General features: G+C 40.6%; 2 protein-coding genes across 3 annotated transcripts; both read right to left on the bottom strand.

Moving 5' to 3' along the window:
- Positions 1 to 204: 204 nt before the first annotated feature.
- Positions 205 to 5,399, bottom strand: myorg (myogenesis regulating glycosidase). Its single transcript, XM_030052100.1, has 3 exons — positions 5,367 to 5,399; positions 2,387 to 2,832; positions 205 to 2,011 (listed from the first exon to the last, which is right to left on the bottom strand). The coding sequence occupies exons 2-3, from the start codon at positions 2,647 to 2,649 to the stop codon at positions 220 to 222; spliced, it is 2,055 nt and encodes a 684-aa protein (XP_029907960.1). The 5' UTR covers positions 2,650 to 2,832; positions 5,367 to 5,399; the 3' UTR covers positions 205 to 219.
- A 4,335-nt stretch (positions 5,400 to 9,734) lies between these two features.
- Positions 9,735 to 16,285, bottom strand: LOC115359785 (nicalin-1). Of its 2 annotated transcripts, none has more exons than XM_030052412.1 (16): positions 16,171 to 16,285; positions 15,592 to 15,765; positions 14,428 to 14,618; positions 13,923 to 14,067; positions 13,519 to 13,616; positions 13,330 to 13,407; positions 12,839 to 12,942; positions 12,299 to 12,387; positions 11,952 to 12,091; positions 11,682 to 11,860; positions 11,453 to 11,540; positions 11,268 to 11,306; positions 10,645 to 10,817; positions 10,372 to 10,425; positions 10,201 to 10,279; positions 9,735 to 10,012 (listed from the first exon to the last, which is right to left on the bottom strand). In XM_030052412.1, the coding sequence occupies exons 2-16, from the start codon at positions 15,725 to 15,727 to the stop codon at positions 9,956 to 9,958; spliced, it is 1,650 nt and encodes a 549-aa protein (XP_029908272.1). In that variant the 5' UTR covers positions 15,728 to 15,765; positions 16,171 to 16,285; the 3' UTR covers positions 9,735 to 9,955. The 2 variants fall into 2 exon arrangements, with proteins under 2 accessions (XP_029908272.1, XP_029908273.1); XM_030052413.1 differs by having other exon boundaries at positions 15,592 to 15,759; positions 16,171 to 16,278.
- Positions 16,286 to 16,586: the final 301 nt, after the last annotated feature.

Genomic DNA, 16,586 nt, shown 5'->3' with positions numbered 1-16,586 from the left:
GGAATCGAAAAACAGCTATTAAAATGACACAATTTCATAATTGTAATGCAATTTGACTTCAACTTAAAATCCTTTTGCAGTAAAAAAAAAAAAAAATGATTTTCTCTATTGCCACTGATTTCTTATGGTAAAGCATAAAAGCAAAATATATGGAGCTTGTCTCAAAAGGAGAACTGGAGCATGGAGCTTGAAGCATGGGCTATCTAATCTATATTCTTGTTAAACCCAAACAAAGTAAGCAATTTCATCAAGGTCCACAGGATAATCTGTGAGGTGCAATGGCTCCTTAATATCAAATCTCTCCCCCTTGTAGCTTCGCCAGCGGCCAGCCGGAAGGTAGATATCACGCTCTTGTTTTCCAGGCTCTAAAACTGGTGCTACCATGAGGTCATCCCCAATCAGAAACTGGGAGTCTATTTTATAGGCCGTCTCATCACCTGTGGCAATCCACCACAGGGGCCGTATAATGGGGTCTCCTGTGTCCAGCACTTCACCAGCCAGCTCCAGCACCCGTGGTGCCACAATGCTCTCATGGATGGCTGTGTATTTCCGCGCAATCTCAACCACCTCATTGTCATATTCCCACGGGGGAATCGAAAACTGCATGGAGGGCATGAAGGCAGACAACTCCAGCCAGCGGATGTAGAGCTCTCGATCAGGCAATGCACGATTTCCATCTGTACGGTTCTGATAGGCATTCCCTCCAATCATGTCTGGTAGAATGAACTGATAGCCAAGAATGCTGATGGTGAGCACTGTGGGAATGAGGGATTTGAGTCCCATCTCATAACCCCACACAGAGTCCCTGTCAATCGGCCTGAAGAAGCAAGATATGTTCTGCGACTGGTAGCCGCTGCGAAGTTCTGCACGATCATTGTAGGGAATTGCCATCTCTGTGTAACGTCTTGTGAAAGTGCTTGGATCCCGGATGGGAGTCCTTGTGCTAAACTTCCATGGCAGGTAATTGGTCTCACCAGCATCAAATTTGAAGGATGACACCCCATACTTGGAACGTAATGAACGCAGGTGGGAGGCAAACCAATCACGGGCTTCTGGATTTGTGAAATCCAGAATGCCACCAATGCCATTCCACCAACGCACCAAGGCCGGCAGTCGGCCTGTAGGCTCCCTAACAAACAGCCCTCTCTCGACACAAGTATGGAAGTTGTCTGAGTCATAGTTAATAAATGGATGAGTCCAGAGCGACACTAGAAATCCATCTGCTTTCAGTTTCTGGAACATGGCTGAAGCATTGGGGAACTTTGTTGGATCAAACTGGAATTCCCCATAGCGGCTGGTGTATCGGTCATCTAATTCCAAGTGACTACAGTTGAAACCATACTTTCGGATGTTGGCAGCATACGTCAAGAGTTTCTCTTGGTCAATATCAGTCTTGTGCAGTGCCCAAGTAGACCAAATGGGATGGCGAAACATGGCTTTGGCAGGCACTTTGTTTGGTTTATTAAAATATCTGCGGACCATGTACTTGTGAATGGATGTAACATCTAGGCCCACACATACCCTGTAACTAAGTTCAGCACATGGTGGCTCCCCTGGGTTTGGTTTGAAGGGACTGTCATGGTATCGTGCCTGAAAGTACATTGTCTTTTCTGTGTCATTCCAGCCCAAGTGAAAGGGCACAGAATTATTGATCTTGATGGCTGTAGCATTGGATGAAAGCCAATAACTCTCCAAAATTCCACCAAACTCATTGCGGTTTGAGTAAATGTCACTAGTAACAAAAGGTTTGGGAGCCTGTTGGCCAGAGATGGATATAGGCCAATGCTGAATTGCTGACACTGCACCACCATACCAGTGTGAGAATTTGTAGGTCATGGCATGCTCAACAGGAATGTCAGGAACCAGTTCTTCCCAACGTACACGATAGCACTGTACCGTATCTTTGGGCCGCACCGTCTCAATGAAGAAGTTCAGTTTTCTGTCGGTGGTACGGCCACAGCTCAGCATCTCCCCCTCTTTAGAGCAAGAATCTAAATCCAGGGTCCCAGACCTGACACAATTCAAGAACCATTACATTATTAACTTACATTTCCTCTGACATAACAGTTAATTGACAAAGGACATTACAGAACAGAATTACAACACCAAAGTAACAATAGTGTGGTGGGTGTTTGATCAGCTGTTACACAACAATTTGAGCATTTATTAACAGTTAGCAATGTATTAATAAACTCTATAGCATGAAACTGTGTAACTAGTGTATTCCATAATGAAGTGATATTGGCTTCAATCTACATTGATTATATTGTCAGTGAAGCTGTTTAAGTATTACAGCTGTGAATATTCCCACACTGGGAATGTTACATTTCTTTATATCTGAATTAATCCAATTCTAACTGTACAACCACGAGTGAATAATACCAACCTGAAGTCCATTCTGAAGACAATTGACCCCCCTTGGTTGCGAATGATGTAGCCATCTTTGTTCAGATCCAGAAGCTGAGTCTTAAGCAGCTCAGCTTTGCGTAGAGATGCAATGTAATAGCACCATGCAGTCACGGCCGCAATCACCAGCACCAACCCTATTACTCCAGCTCCAACTAGGGGTCGAGTGTCCTTGGTGTGTTTTTGCTTTGGGATAACATCTGTAATTGTGCCACCCGCTCCTCCTGGTACTACTTGGTACATGATTTGTCTTTATTCAAACAACTCCCCCAACTGATCTTTTCAAAATCAAACAATAGATATTTTTCCTTCTTAGTAGGGATGTTTTCCAGGCAAGGCTTCCGAGTCTGTATAGGGAATACAAAGTGTTGTGCAGGCTGTCTCAGTTGGTGTTGCACTCCGGCCCCATCATTTTTGTCTGCTTGCCTGCATGTCATAAGAGAGAAAGAGATAAAAGATAACAGATAGCAGATAACAGACTTTGAAAAGTCAGGTCTCTAGGTCCTTGTGCAATATTTGCTCTGCAGCCCTGGCTGTGCCACAACAATTTTGTTTTAATGAAAAGTGTGTTAATAATAAAGTAAATTATTATTACTAAATGTTCGCTTGTTGCTGGAGTCTGTCCAAACCAACTGTTAATAACCTGAAACAACTGACTTTAAATTGAGTATCAGAGACATCAAGGAAAACAATCCTATCCAAATAAACACACATTTAAGATGTGGACTTGCAACTTAGTGCCTTCTATTTTACATTGCTCAACTCAGAAGCCTCCATTATATTCTTACCATTGGTTTACATAGCCACAAGATGAAGTGCAGCCGTTGGACATATTACACTATCAAGGTGCAAACTTCAAAGATTTTTTTTTTTTTTTTTTGTGCTCTTGAAACAAATCTACTGTCATTTACCCATAAGTGGACTAAGTGGGGGTTCACAGCAGTAATCCTGATGTATCAGTCCAACTGAAAGAGGACTCATTTGTATGTAAGGAAGTAGAGTAACAGCAAAAAGGATTTAAGCCTTAGAGCTCCGCCACTGCCAAAAAGGAGAGGAACACATACAATACGTCCTGCTCCATTAAGTTAGATTAATGGCTAAAAGTGAATGTACCCTCCTGGTCCAGCCTAGCCAAACACAAGACAGTTTAACAAATCTGGCAAAACAAAAAGTTGCATTATAAACAGTAATTTCTGAACAAAATCAGACAGACTTATGTGCACTTTGGTTGCTCAAAAATTTGCCTGTCCCTCCCAGCAGGCATACAGCAGAAGCTCTTGTAGGTAATTAAATGGCTGATGTTAGTTATTGTGGCTATGGTAAATCAGAATAGATTAGATTAGGATGCAGAGGAGCAGACCAAAGGGAGTTCTGTCCTCTGCAGCTTCCCTGCTAGCTGACTTGCCTTAACTGCAATTGACTCTTGTGGTCTGTGCTTACGGCAAGGGTCGATAATAATGGATGCTTGGTATTAATTAGCAATCTTATGGACTAATTCTGTGTTCAACTAGCCTTAATACAGATTTTTTTCCACCCCGGCAACAGGAGTGATAACATAAACCCATTGTTAACAGAGAGCTGTTGGTTTCCTCTGAGAGCTGCTGGGCGCTTGGTTTAGGGAAACTCAACCTGAGAAATAAAAATCATCATCAGAACACTTGTATATATAATGTAACAGGGTGTTATGCTTTACAAAGTAATCAGAAATTCAGACAACTTCCCCATGAAGCATCTTTTATACACATTATTTGTTTCAGCAGAGACACAACAGGTGAGTTTTTTCACTGCAAAAACTCAAAATCTTACCAAGATTATTTGTTTTATTTCAAGTCAAAAATGTCTTATTCCTAGTCAAAATATCTCATTACACTTAAAATAAGACATGATCACCTCAGAAGTAAATTGTTTTTAGACATTTTTCACTTGTTTCAAGTGAAAATTTGCTTGAAACAAGTGAAAATTTGCTTGTTTCATTGGCAAAATTTGTTTACTGTTTCTAGCTAATTTTCACTTATTTCAAGTGAATTTTCACTTTTTCCACTGGCAAATTTTGCCAATGAAACAAGCAAATTTTCACTTGTTTCAAGTAAATTTTCACTTGAAACAAGTGAAAATTGTCTAAAAACAATTTACTTCTGAGGTGATCATGTCTTATTTTAAGTGTAATTAGATATTTTGACTAGAAATTAGATATTTTTGACTTGAAATAAGACAAATAATCTTGGTAAGATTTTGCGTTTTTGCAGTGTTAACCAATTAGCTACCTATAAGGCTCAGCGTGCCTCAGATATTAGAGGTCTTTTGGTAGAGATAGAAAAAACAGAGAACTGTCAGTTTTCTATTGAAGCAGGTCTTTGTTTATGATGTGGTTACGGAGTATCTCTATCTGCTGTTTCAGCCGATTCACTATCTGTATGGTGAAAAACAAACACCGAAATGCTGATACAATCAAAACAACTGCCTGAGAACGTCTCACTTGCTCTATGTGTGATGTGTGGGTGCATATGTGTGTGTGTGTGTGTGTGTGTGTGTGTGTGTGTGTGTGAGAGAGAGAGAGAGAGAGAGAGAGAGAGAGAGAGAGAGAGAGAGAGAGAGAGCGTATGTGTGCGTGCATGTGTGCGTGCGCGCTGCAGCAGGGCAATTTATTGGTCATTTATTCGACTAATAAACTAAATTATGACAGACAGTGTATCGGGCAGAATATTACAGAGCACTCGTTAGTATGAACAATGGCTATTTGCTTTCTTTCTCGATGACTGACGTGTAGAAAAGTTTGTTTTAATGAATCCACAACTTCTGTTACATATGGTCCATGGGCTATAGAGAGCCGTTATGCGCCCAGATGGGTAGTGTGCAGTTGACTAGAAACATGAGGCAAAAACATACATGAAATCGATGACACTAGTATATACTGATCGGTTCCGTATTTTAGCTATTTTTTAAAAACTAGTTTTGCCTACCGATCAGCAGCAGCAGCCCCTCCGCTCCAGGCAGGACTTGTTTGCCACAGTTTCCAGAATAGGAACAAGACACTCAGGCATGTTGTTGCGTCTCCGCCTAGTGTACGCCCACCAACTCAACCCATACCACTGCTGCCTCAAGTTATACACGGGAAATGTAGTCCATTAGGAAGAGCATCCACTTTATTAACACACACTGAAGACATTACACACACAATTACCACAAAGTCACAACAACAGCAGCATAACATGCTATTATTGAAAACAAGTCACAAGAAATAAAATTTGAACACAGAATTCCCCATTACATTTAGAAGTACTCTTATGAACAAAATCAATATTATATTCATATTGCCTAAAATTTCTGACTCCATTTCCATAAATCAGTAGACACACTTAAACACACAAAAATAACAGTAGTGAGTGTTGCCTGGAATTGGATTAGTCAGTCTTACACTTTCTCTCATAAGGATGATTTCTAGTGAAATAAACAGTGAAACTGAACTATTCCATATTTGGGGACTTGTGGAGCCTCCACAGGGCCCCAGGGGGGTCTACAGGCCCCATTTTGAGAACCTGTGCTCTAATGAGCAAGTTTTAATGAAGGCATTCAGACACAAACTCCGGGTGTATGATGAAATGTCCAGCTTGGTAGGGCTTTACCACATGGAAGCAGCTGTAGCCACCTCTGTCGCGAATGCATTGAAGCAAAGCACACAAAACATTAGGCCTCAGTGGTCGTTAATTACAGCACACAAAGACAGAAGAGAGGCACAGTTTTTTGCAATAATGCTCTCTCTATAGGTTTTCCATGAATTGATGGTTGTATGTGCAGTGTTTCAGTTCATGTGTGTTCCATATTCCACTCTAATGATATAGTGTATCTGTCCATGCAAAGCCTACAGGGTACTGACTGCTGTGAGACAGAGAAAAAGTGCAGTACCATATAATCTCATCCTCTTGAATTTGTCCACAAGTTTCCAAACACCATGCTGCGCTCACTTGAACTCAGATATGGAAGATTTGATATCATAAATTTCCGATCAGCAACATTTTTTTTAGACTCCCCAGAATCAGGGTGACAGCTGGGATGGAAAGGCCTTTTTTTAAGATGGCCACCAGCCACCTGCCACCCAATGCCACTCTCTTTAGTAAATGCTTAATGTTAAACTGAGTATGTACCTAGAATCCAGCACACTAGTGGAATGGGGCCTCCGGTATTGTGTCTGTGGGAGGTGGTGTTCAGTTTGGAGTTTCATCTGAGGGTGAGTGGCTGAGAGCTGCCTGTCAGAAACAATGTCAGTTCACAATGCATTATCACTATTATCAAGACTTGCAAAATCACCAGTGCATTATTATCTTAATGTTAGTGTTTGTTTTGTTTCTGATAGCAACAACCTGATAGCAACAGCATTTTTAATTTATGTTTTGTTTCTGATAGCAACAACCTGATAGCAACAGCATTTTTAATTTATCCCGGTGAAGACCTCTGTGATAGAATGACTGGAAACAATGCTCATTAATTGTACAGTAAGGTCAAGGTTCACAGGCCACACAAAATTCATATTCTCACCTCTTTTGCTGTGCTGAGGAAGGATGGGCATTTCTCTGGAAATCTGTCCGGAAGGGCCTGAGCAAATCCATATGATCCATGCAATCAAAAGGAAAAAGTGTAGGCACGGACAAAATCCAGACCAGTTAGTAAAATGGGAGACCTTTACAGTGCGTAATTCAGTGGTCATCATAACCTGGCCAACAGATGAGACCTTTGAACTGTTACCTTGGTGGGTTCCTGAAACTTATCTGGAAGTGACCATTAATGACAGCAGATTTATCCAGCTGTAGTTTTTTCAATCCGTCAGCAGAGGGCAGAGCATGTATTGTGGGTGGGTTGCCAAGAGGCATATAGTTAGGTTTGCCTGTGTCCACAGCATTTAAAGTGATGTCAAGTTTATTTACTGGCAGAGAAGCTAGAGGAGACAAAGCAAGACAGCATCACCATTTACACACTATACTGTATAGTGGCATGACATACATTGGTGTATATCTGGACTTTCAAGGTGCACTACAGTAATATTTTTAGATTAATTCATTCTCAAATAACACTGGAACAGTGATGTATCCACAAACCAAAACCCACACAAGTGGACAAACTAAGAGCAGACAGATTGAGATTCATCAGTACCTGGAAGGGTATGGAAGGACAGGTTTCTGACAGGAGGGAAGAGGGGACGGCCGACATCCACAGGAGGTGTGGAGTGTAATATTGTCTTTGGTGATCTGTAGCTGGACTGAAGACTCCGGGGAAGCAAGAAGTCCTGGGAAACAAATGAAGAAGAAGAAGAAGAAGAAGAAGAAGAAGAAGAAGAAGAAGAAGAAGAAGAAGAAGAAGAAGAAGAAGAAAAGAGAGTTCATAATTGAACATGCCATGGACATTCATCCCAGGCAGCATTTCTTCAATAATCCTATAGTGATACCATTATGTTATTACATGGTAACGGTATTGTGTATTTTGAGTTTGATACATATCTCACCAAAATTCATTACTGTCATTTCAATCGTACAACCATTAAGCTTTGTTTTGCTTTAGGATGGACATACTGTAGGCTCTTCCTGGCTCTGTTTGCCCTGTATCTGGATAGATAGTAGGCATTGAGGAAGTAGTGAATAATGGATGGGACACAGTTTTCACCCGGTGCAGGGATATGTAAACAACCAGCCACCAATTAGTATAAAAGAGCTTAGTCTGGCTTAATGAAAAACAACAATGAGGAAAGCAACAACAATAAGTAACACAAGAGGTACAGTCTGCCCTCACATGAACCTTCTGTAAATTTCCCTGTCTCTTTTCCCCTGCATTAAAAAAGTTAAAAATAACTCGATTTAACGACTATGACTTACATGAATGATTTTTTCCTGGGGGTTGATTTTCTCTTGAGGTTTTCAACTTTTTTTCATATGAAAAAGTTTTAGATTAGATAGTCAGAAAACATTTCCCTATCCTTATCAAGTAACTGTAAAAATTCATTTTTGGCAAGTTTATTCAGTGATCTGTTCTGCCTCTTACCAGCCGGGGATGGGGCTTGTTCCTGCGGTGCGCTGAGGTTGGTCGAGGTTCTGCTGGTTTCACTCTGCCAGGAGGGCCAAACTGCTCTGAATATGTGCTGATGAGAAGCTGCGGAGCCATCATGTTGTCCACTGCTGCCCTCCAGTCTGCCTGAACCTTATGAACACCGCTCTCCACCCCTAAGACCTCGTAGCTCCTCCCTTTCCTTCGTACTTGACCTCCGACAACTTTACATCCATTAAGATTTCTTTCTGCATGATTTCCCTAATCAAGTGTGGTTTTATCTTATTTTTTTCCATTCAAAATTGTTACTGGGATATGCAAGCCACCTATTTTGCTGATAGGCCATAAATTCCCCTTTTTGTGTGTGTATGCAATTTTGTGCATTCCAATTACATGCATTCTGTCACAGTATTTTTCCTTCTGCATGCAACCAATAAAGTAAAAGTAAAGCCTGTGGTAAACTGATAGCTACAAAACCTGCCTGGATCCTACTGTAACACAAGGGACTGTAAACAATATATATTGTGGCTCCCCTCCAGATATGGTGAATCTGAGTCTGGAATGTTGGTGTCAGAACCAGCTTGATAGCATCCTTGTCGAAGCAGAAAAGCACTCAGAGATACCTGAGCACTCAGCCACTAATCCTTCTACTTCTAGCTAAGCCCAAGGCCCCCTGCAGAGACACACACACCTGCGTTCACTATCCATTACACAGATCCCGTGGGCCCTCACAAACTGGCCAGCACAGATCTCAAACACTGTTTCGCCGCCTTGTAGCAAAGACAGACGGTCTTATCAGATCTATGGAATTAGAATCAGCCATAGGAGGGATGGGATTTCTATGAACCCCCCACCACCACCCAAGGTCACCTCTATTCACAGTTAGTATGCCTCATGACCATCAATAATTCACCGAGCACTGTAGGGTCCCTTTGTGTCTCCACTGTTCTAACTGAGTTATCTGTGACAGGATCTGGCTGTTCATCTCTCTGCAATGGCTGGGGCTTGCTTGACAGCCAAGTCAAATCCAGTCAAGTCCAAGTCAACAGATGTACAGCAGAGGACATGTGGAGTCAGGGTAATGATATGGCAGGGATGTCCTTAACGGGTGTTCAAATCAAGTCCAAATCCAAGCTCTACTTAGATTGTGTTGCCTGAGTCAGTTTACTTTGATGCAAGACATATTGCATCCCTACATTTGTCCCCTATTTTTCTTTGTTTATTTTAAATTTCATCTCCTCCTAAAAAGGCATTATGTGTGGTTGTTATTGTTTTTTCATATTAAAAACAATTTGCAATACAATGGATTTCTCTTTAATGAAAACAACATGGAAATCCAATACAATATAAATTATAAAAGATTTCAAAGCATACATCGCTGAAAAAAATGTTACAAGATTCATGTTGTATTGCTTTCATGCTCTGCTCGACCAGTGGAACAGTAAAGTCCAACGGGGGCAGTGCTGGGTCTCCTCATGCTTCAAAGCACTGGTCACAGGCTCAGTATGTACAGTCTTATTTACTGATGCTTTGATTTCACTGCTGCTTTGAGTTTTGTGTAGAGATAGCCAAAATTCTGTAAAAGAAAAAACACACATGAGCACATCTCAAGTAACCCTGGTTCATTAAGTGTTATCTATCTATTTGGCTCATCTGACATTTGCCCTTTGCAAGTATGTGACAAAAATATTATAACATGCGAGTTATCTGCTTTTTACAATGAATATGTCCATGTAGACAACATGAATGAGTAAATGCACACACCTGAATGCCATAGTAAACTATCCCCAAATAACCTGCAATACAGCCACCCAAGAAGAGATCGAAAGCTGCAGGCTTCACTCTGGTTAAGTTAAAAAGCAACAAGCATCTTAGTTTCATATTCAAATTACCATTTACACAAAAAAGACTGTAAATATGAACATCAAGGTTTACCTGTACATCATTACTGGTTGGTTCATTTGATCAAAAAAGGTAATATCAGGCTCCCTGTAAGGACAATAATTAAAATAGTTAATCAGCAAGCAATAACCTGGTATAGTGTGATGATTATGGTCCTTTGTACATGATAACACCATGTCCACAGAGGAGGGTACTGTATGTGTGTATACTGACTGAATATGAGTGTGCCTGTTTTTGCAGGTATATACGGTATCCACGCACACCTGCATACAGTACACATTTGCCTACTACTACAAAATTAGCCACCTTTTGTCCTGTCGGAAGGTGTGCCTGTGGACTTGCAGTAGGTAGCGTCTGAACTCGTGCTCCAGTGTGTTGACTAGCAGGATTTGACGGGGCTCCTTGTCCAGTAACTGGGTGGCCCGGGGCATTGATGTCAGGAAAGACATCAAACTGGTTAAACGACTGTCCTGGAAGTCCTGTGTCAGAGGATTTAGGCACAGGAACACAGAGTAAAATATGGAAAACTTTGTAAGTGTTGATGCATAAACAGCTATGTTATGATAATTAATGTTTCTAATGAATATAACTTTAATGACCAATATTTGAAATAAAGTCCCAGTCTGAGAATTATATCATTATTGTAATTACTTGTTGGAAATAATCTGAACCTTGAGATCTCTTTCTGCAACCCCAAATAGCACTTCATTTTGCTTCAATGTAACGCATTTTAACCTTCTGAATATATTTAAAATGAATCGCAGTTGTTTACTAATAGCCCAGTCAATATATTTTGCAAGCACCATATATAAACTCTTCAGTTTAATCAAATTAACAAGATTAAAGTGCAGCAGGACAAATGTATTGTAATACTGGTAAAGAAACAGCAGAGGTCAGCACTTAATATCAAGTCTCTCCCATAGCCTTACCATATGGCCTTTGAAGACTTGCACATCTTTTGGTGAACCCTTGTGAAAGAAAACAAGCCATACAGATGCTGATGATTAGGTAGATATGACTGACACTGTTATGGATATACAACAAACTATTAAACCACTGTTTCTGGGGTTTTGTGTTCATTTACATGCAATACAGGTTTCAAACATTTAATCACCTTGTCAGAGAGGTTGTACATATACCGAGCCAGTGATTCTGCTATGATTATGCCATTACGCTTGAGTTTTCTGAAGTCCACTTGTGACCTGTGAGGGGACATCCATTTGAGTACAATTAGGGAGGTAACACAACCAACATATACAGTATATTTATTTTCAAAACAGACAAGGTTTTTCGATAGCTCAAATATCTAGACATTATAGTCAGAAAAAGAATTCAACACCTACATGGTGTCTAGTATGGAGCCACGGAGCTCAGATTTGGGATCTTCCACATGAGACAGAGTAAACCCCGGGATCCTGCGGAGGCCATAGCGCTCGTGCTCCCAGGCGACTGTGGACTCTCCAAGATTGATCTTTTTGTGAACCATTCCCATCCTCACCCAAGGAAATCTGGAGGAAACCACCTACAATGGAGGAGTTTACTTAAGTGCCAAAGTGCATGAGGGCTAAGATTAGATTTTTCCATGTTTTACTCCTAACAGTTGTGGTCGTTACCTCCTCCAGCTGCTGAATGAAAGCATACATAGGTGTTTCAGGTTTAGGAGGGCGCGACACATGCATGTAAAGCTCATCACCATTCGCCAGCGTGTCCAAACACAAAACAAATGCCACATTGTCTTGGAGCAGGCTGGATTCTGATTGAGTAGAAAAAGGTTGGCTGGAATAAATTAAATCATGTTTTAACCAGACAGTTAATGTTTACTTGCTTGTAATATGGGTTTATATTTTATAAAGCTTAAGCATTCTATTTAGCATCACGATGCCAAAACCTGGACTGAAATAGTTAAGATCTAAGATGTCTCCTCTTAGCTTAAAGCAAAAAGACAAAAGGAAAATGTTACCAGCATGGTCCAGGTTCTCTTCAATCCATCTCTTGGTCCCAAGGAAGTTATATTTGCCTCCACCAGTTAGGGAGAACATTAAATGATATCTGAAACACCAATGACAAAAGTGTAGGTCATTTTAATTCACATGCTGGTTGAAACTGAATCTTGGCAATATTGCAAATGAGGGTGACTTCAGTGTCCCTTGAGAATAAATAAAAGTTTGAATGAATGAACAAGTATGATTGAACATTCAAGCTTTTTAGCTATTAGGGAGCTATTATCAAAGCATTCTTTATTTGATGATATGATAGGCCCCATTATTTCAAATAATGAAATAATGAGGCAAATAGTTATATCAGTATCCATCTACAAGGAAAGAGTGCTGTCCTGCATAACAGAGTTAAATATGGGACTAACATCCGGGTAAGGAATTTCATGTCCAACGGTTCCACCCATACTGAAAAATTAAGCATTGCACTATATGGTGAAAGTAGTCGAGGAATGGCATATGATTTGCTATGTTAAAAGGTCGATTTAAGAAGAACTGGAACTCACTGTGGTCTGGTGCTTGGGTTGCTATAAAGCTTGTAGAAGAGTCGTGCCAGCTCTAGTAGGATGGTGACCCCACTGCCATTAGAGTCTGCTCCATGTGACAACCACTGTGGTACACATAAATAAACATAATTACAAACATAATTTGTGCATTTTACACACAAGCTGGTACATATTAATAAGGTATGGTTGGTTTGATAACCAAAAGAAGTGGAATGGATTACAAAATTCAGTAAGTAACATCTGCTGTACACTACTGACTTAGACTTTATCATGACATCTGGAGATTATGTACAATACTTTGCCATTAGCCAGGGATTTGGGGTTTAAGTGTAGTCTTATGCAAATGAAAGGGGCAGAGTAGACAGAGGGACGGTCAAATCATTTGACAGTTTCCATAGCAGTCCTTTATGAAGTTTTTCGAACCATGTGAACAATCTTCCTCTCACAGTAATTACTGTTTTATGTTATATGGCAAAAGTGACAGATCTCACCGGAGCCAGCCCATAGGAGTCATAATGAGCAGTAATGACGATGGTGGGCGGATCCTCCCCTGCTCCAGGAAGCACGCCCTAGTGAGGACCAATCACATTTCACAGGACATCCATCATTTGACTGAAATTTCAATAACGTCAATCAAAGCGTTTTACTTATGTTGCACAAAAAAATGGATTTTCTCTCACCTCCAGTGTGACCACTGTGTTGTCAGTGATGGCCTTAATAGGGCTGTTGTTGCTCACTAGGATCTGAAATGCTGTAGCTGTAACCATACTGCGAAGGACTGCCGATGAAGAGAACATATTACTTTCAGTACAATAAACATGATACATCCCATTTTTGATACCACTATCTAAGTTTTTCCCTTTTTTGTCATGTCATAGAATTGTCCTGACTTTTTTACTCATTCTGCCAGTTTTCTTGATACATCTTCAAATCCATCATGGATGTCTTTTTCATAGTATAAACATACAGATTCTCTTGTAATATAATGTTAAATTTAACCATCTCTGTGTCAATCATCATGTCACCCACCATACATAGTCCATCCATCCATCAATCCACGCGTGTATACTCCTGCTTTTCTCACCTCGGATGAATATAGAAGAGGTGCGGGTGGCTGCGGCCTGTTTGACCTCCTCATACATGCAGAGAAGCTGTTCATCCTCAGGCGCCACATACACAGGCATGATGGTCTCCTTCAGCAAGGCCTCACTTTCACTCACCATGAAGGACTGGGGAGAGAGAGGGACTGTGTGAGCAACTGCGCAAAGATAGGATTTTTTCCTCCATGTTTTTCAGCACACATTGATTTACTAGCCCGTCCTGTGTCACTAATTAGGAAGAAATTAAAATACTCCTGTCCATCCCCACATTTAAAATTAATTACAATTAATTACACCACAAAAGACAAAGCTGAAGTAGATATGATGCAGCACAAAAACATTATAACATTTACAAATTGCCTCCTGAATTGTGTCTGGTGGAACAGAAAAGATGTTTTGATTTTTTTTTTTTTTTTTTTTTTTTTTTTTGTGGTTGCCCTACAGCATGTCCTGGGGCACAGAGATGTTCTATGACTGATGAGTTGTTACCTGTATAATGTCATGAGGGATGGTGGAGGTGTTTTTGGGCAACAGGATCAGTATGGCAGCGGCATTTTGTCTCTGGGCCTCAAGGTATTTCTCTGTGGTGAAGTCTGGCACCTTCATGATAACACAGCGCCTGGTTAGCACCGGCTCGTCTGCTGCGCGTGCCTCAGCCACCACGATGGCTCCACGACAACCTCAGGATACAAATAAAGTGGGCAAGGTTCAACATATAGACAAGGTTCTATTTTCTATCAAATGATAATCCTCACCAAAATCAGTTTATCAGTGCATCATGTCAACTCCTGCTTCATTGCCAAAGTTATCCCTATTATGACCAAAAATGGCTATTCTGCTCTCCTCCTTTGCTTAACCCAAGTGGCAGATCAAATAATACTCATCAGATCTCACAGTTCAGTCTCATCAGTCAGTTAAAACAGATTGGATTGGCACATTAATCACCCTTGGCTGTATTTTATTTATTTATTTATTTATTAATTATTTTGATCGGGTCATGTAGCTAAATAAACTTCACAATGACTCAGGTCACTCTTGCTGTAACACGAGTTACCACAGTAACTCCAACCTTTCTTTTGGTTCTTTTTCTGTCATAGTCTGTGTGTGTTGATTGACCTATCCTGGTACATGGGAATAACATATAGATTTTGGAAAATGATGGCATAGGGCTGAGTGGCATGGTTGAAATCAATATCAAAATACTCACAAGGGTTTAACAAAATTGATCAGTATCACAATGTAACCCATGCATGCAAAATCACATGTCAATTAACCAAATTAATGTTTAAACTATTGAACCGAATGGTAATGTTAGATGTGATGTCAAATGGAACTCTTCAGTCTTCAAGTGATATTCCTTAAAATGTGTCATGCCTTGTGCATTGCGTCAGAGAGTTAAGTAATTTAGACAGATGACTTGCATGTCACAATATCCCAAAATAACCATATCATTATAATATGATTCAGCTGAAAGCCAGTATCATTTTCACTCAGCCCTATGACATTATTTTCCCCTTTAAACACTTGAAGACACAAAATGAATGAATACAGTTACACATGATGAAAATGCAAAACTAAATAATAATAAATATAGCAGCTATGCTTCTTCACAGTATTGATTAGGGTGCATGGCCTTCTCTTCAATCAGCTTACCATGTTTATGTTGTGCCAGGTTGTATTGTTGCATCCTGTAGGCAGTGAACTCATAGGAGGATGCAGCAGGCAGGGCGGATGCATGCAGAGACTGCACACAAATCAGCAGGAGAGTGGCAGCGACTCTCAGCAACATGATGCCAAGTCCTGCTCAAATTCTGATATAGTCTTGGCCTAAGAGGGAAGATTGGCGTTAGGAACCATATAAAGCCAAGCTACTCACATTTGACTGCACACAGTATATGTTGGTCTATTGATTTTTGTAATTTTATTTAATTTACAACCCATCGGAATCATTTTCAATGGGAAATGTATATTTAAATAAATTAATTAAATTATTTCAATGTAGTCTACAGATATCAGTACACTGCATTTAGAATAGGTGGCAGGAGGTAATGGACCTGCCATGCCTTCTTCTCACAAATAGTTCCATAGTTTTAACCAGGATGATTTGTAAGAGGACTTACAGCTCACAGAGACCATTACTGAGCTATATTTCCTATTTACAACTCTGAAGTTCAGCACATCCTGGTATCAGCCTCTTGAGAGTGAGAAATGCTTTTGAGAAATGGTACTCACCTGTCTCTTTGACAGGAAGAGTCATGGACCTCCTCACTAAGTGTTGCTCAGCTTGCACGTTGCTACTCCTTGCAACGTGGACACAAACTGGCTCCAGGGACTCAAGGTGTCTAGATAAGCTTCCATTCACCATCTGCTCCCAAGGGATCAGCTCAAGGCTAATCGCACAACCCCCACCCACCATCCCTCAATCTATCCATCCCTCTTCACCTCTCTAACCTGTCCTGCCATATCACACTTACTCACTTCAGCAGCTAATCAGAAACCAGAGAAGAAATACTATTGGAGACACTGACAATCTGTTTCATATAGCAGAGACATCTTTCATACCCTGCAGGGACAGCAGTTTGACAAACTGTTTGATTGGACCCCTTGATAAGTGACTGCAAGAAATCAGGAGAGAGACCAGACTTCAC

The sequence above is a fragment of the Myripristis murdjan genome, chromosome 5, assembly GCF_902150065.1.
Source record: "Myripristis murdjan chromosome 5, fMyrMur1.1, whole genome shotgun sequence".
NCBI lineage: Eukaryota > Metazoa > Chordata > Actinopteri > Holocentriformes > Holocentridae > Myripristis > Myripristis murdjan.
Note: the sequence above shows the minus strand (reverse complement) of the source record. Positions and strands in the feature narration are given on the sequence as shown.

Bases quoted from the DNA above. Each gene is read 5' to 3' on its own strand.
- myorg (XM_030052100.1), bottom strand. From the start codon at position 2,649: ATGTACCAAGTAGTACCAGGAGGAGCGGGTGGCACAATTACAGATGTT. The intron at 2,012-2,386 runs GTTGGTATTATT...GAATTGTGTCAG, and splicing joins GTCTTCAGAATGGACTTCAG to GTCTGGGACCCTGGATTTAG.
- LOC115359785 (XM_030052412.1), bottom strand. From the start codon at position 15,727: ATGTTGCTGAGAGTCGCTGCCACTCTCCTGCTGATTTGTGTGCAGTCT. The intron at 12,943-13,329 runs GTGAGATCTGTC...TGTGTACCACAG, and splicing joins ACTCCTATGGGCTGGCTCCG to TGGTTGTCACATGGAGCAGA. The intron at 10,426-10,644 runs GTGGCTAATTTT...TTGTCCTTACAG, and splicing joins ACCTTCCGACAGGACAAAAG to GGAGCCTGATATTACCTTTT.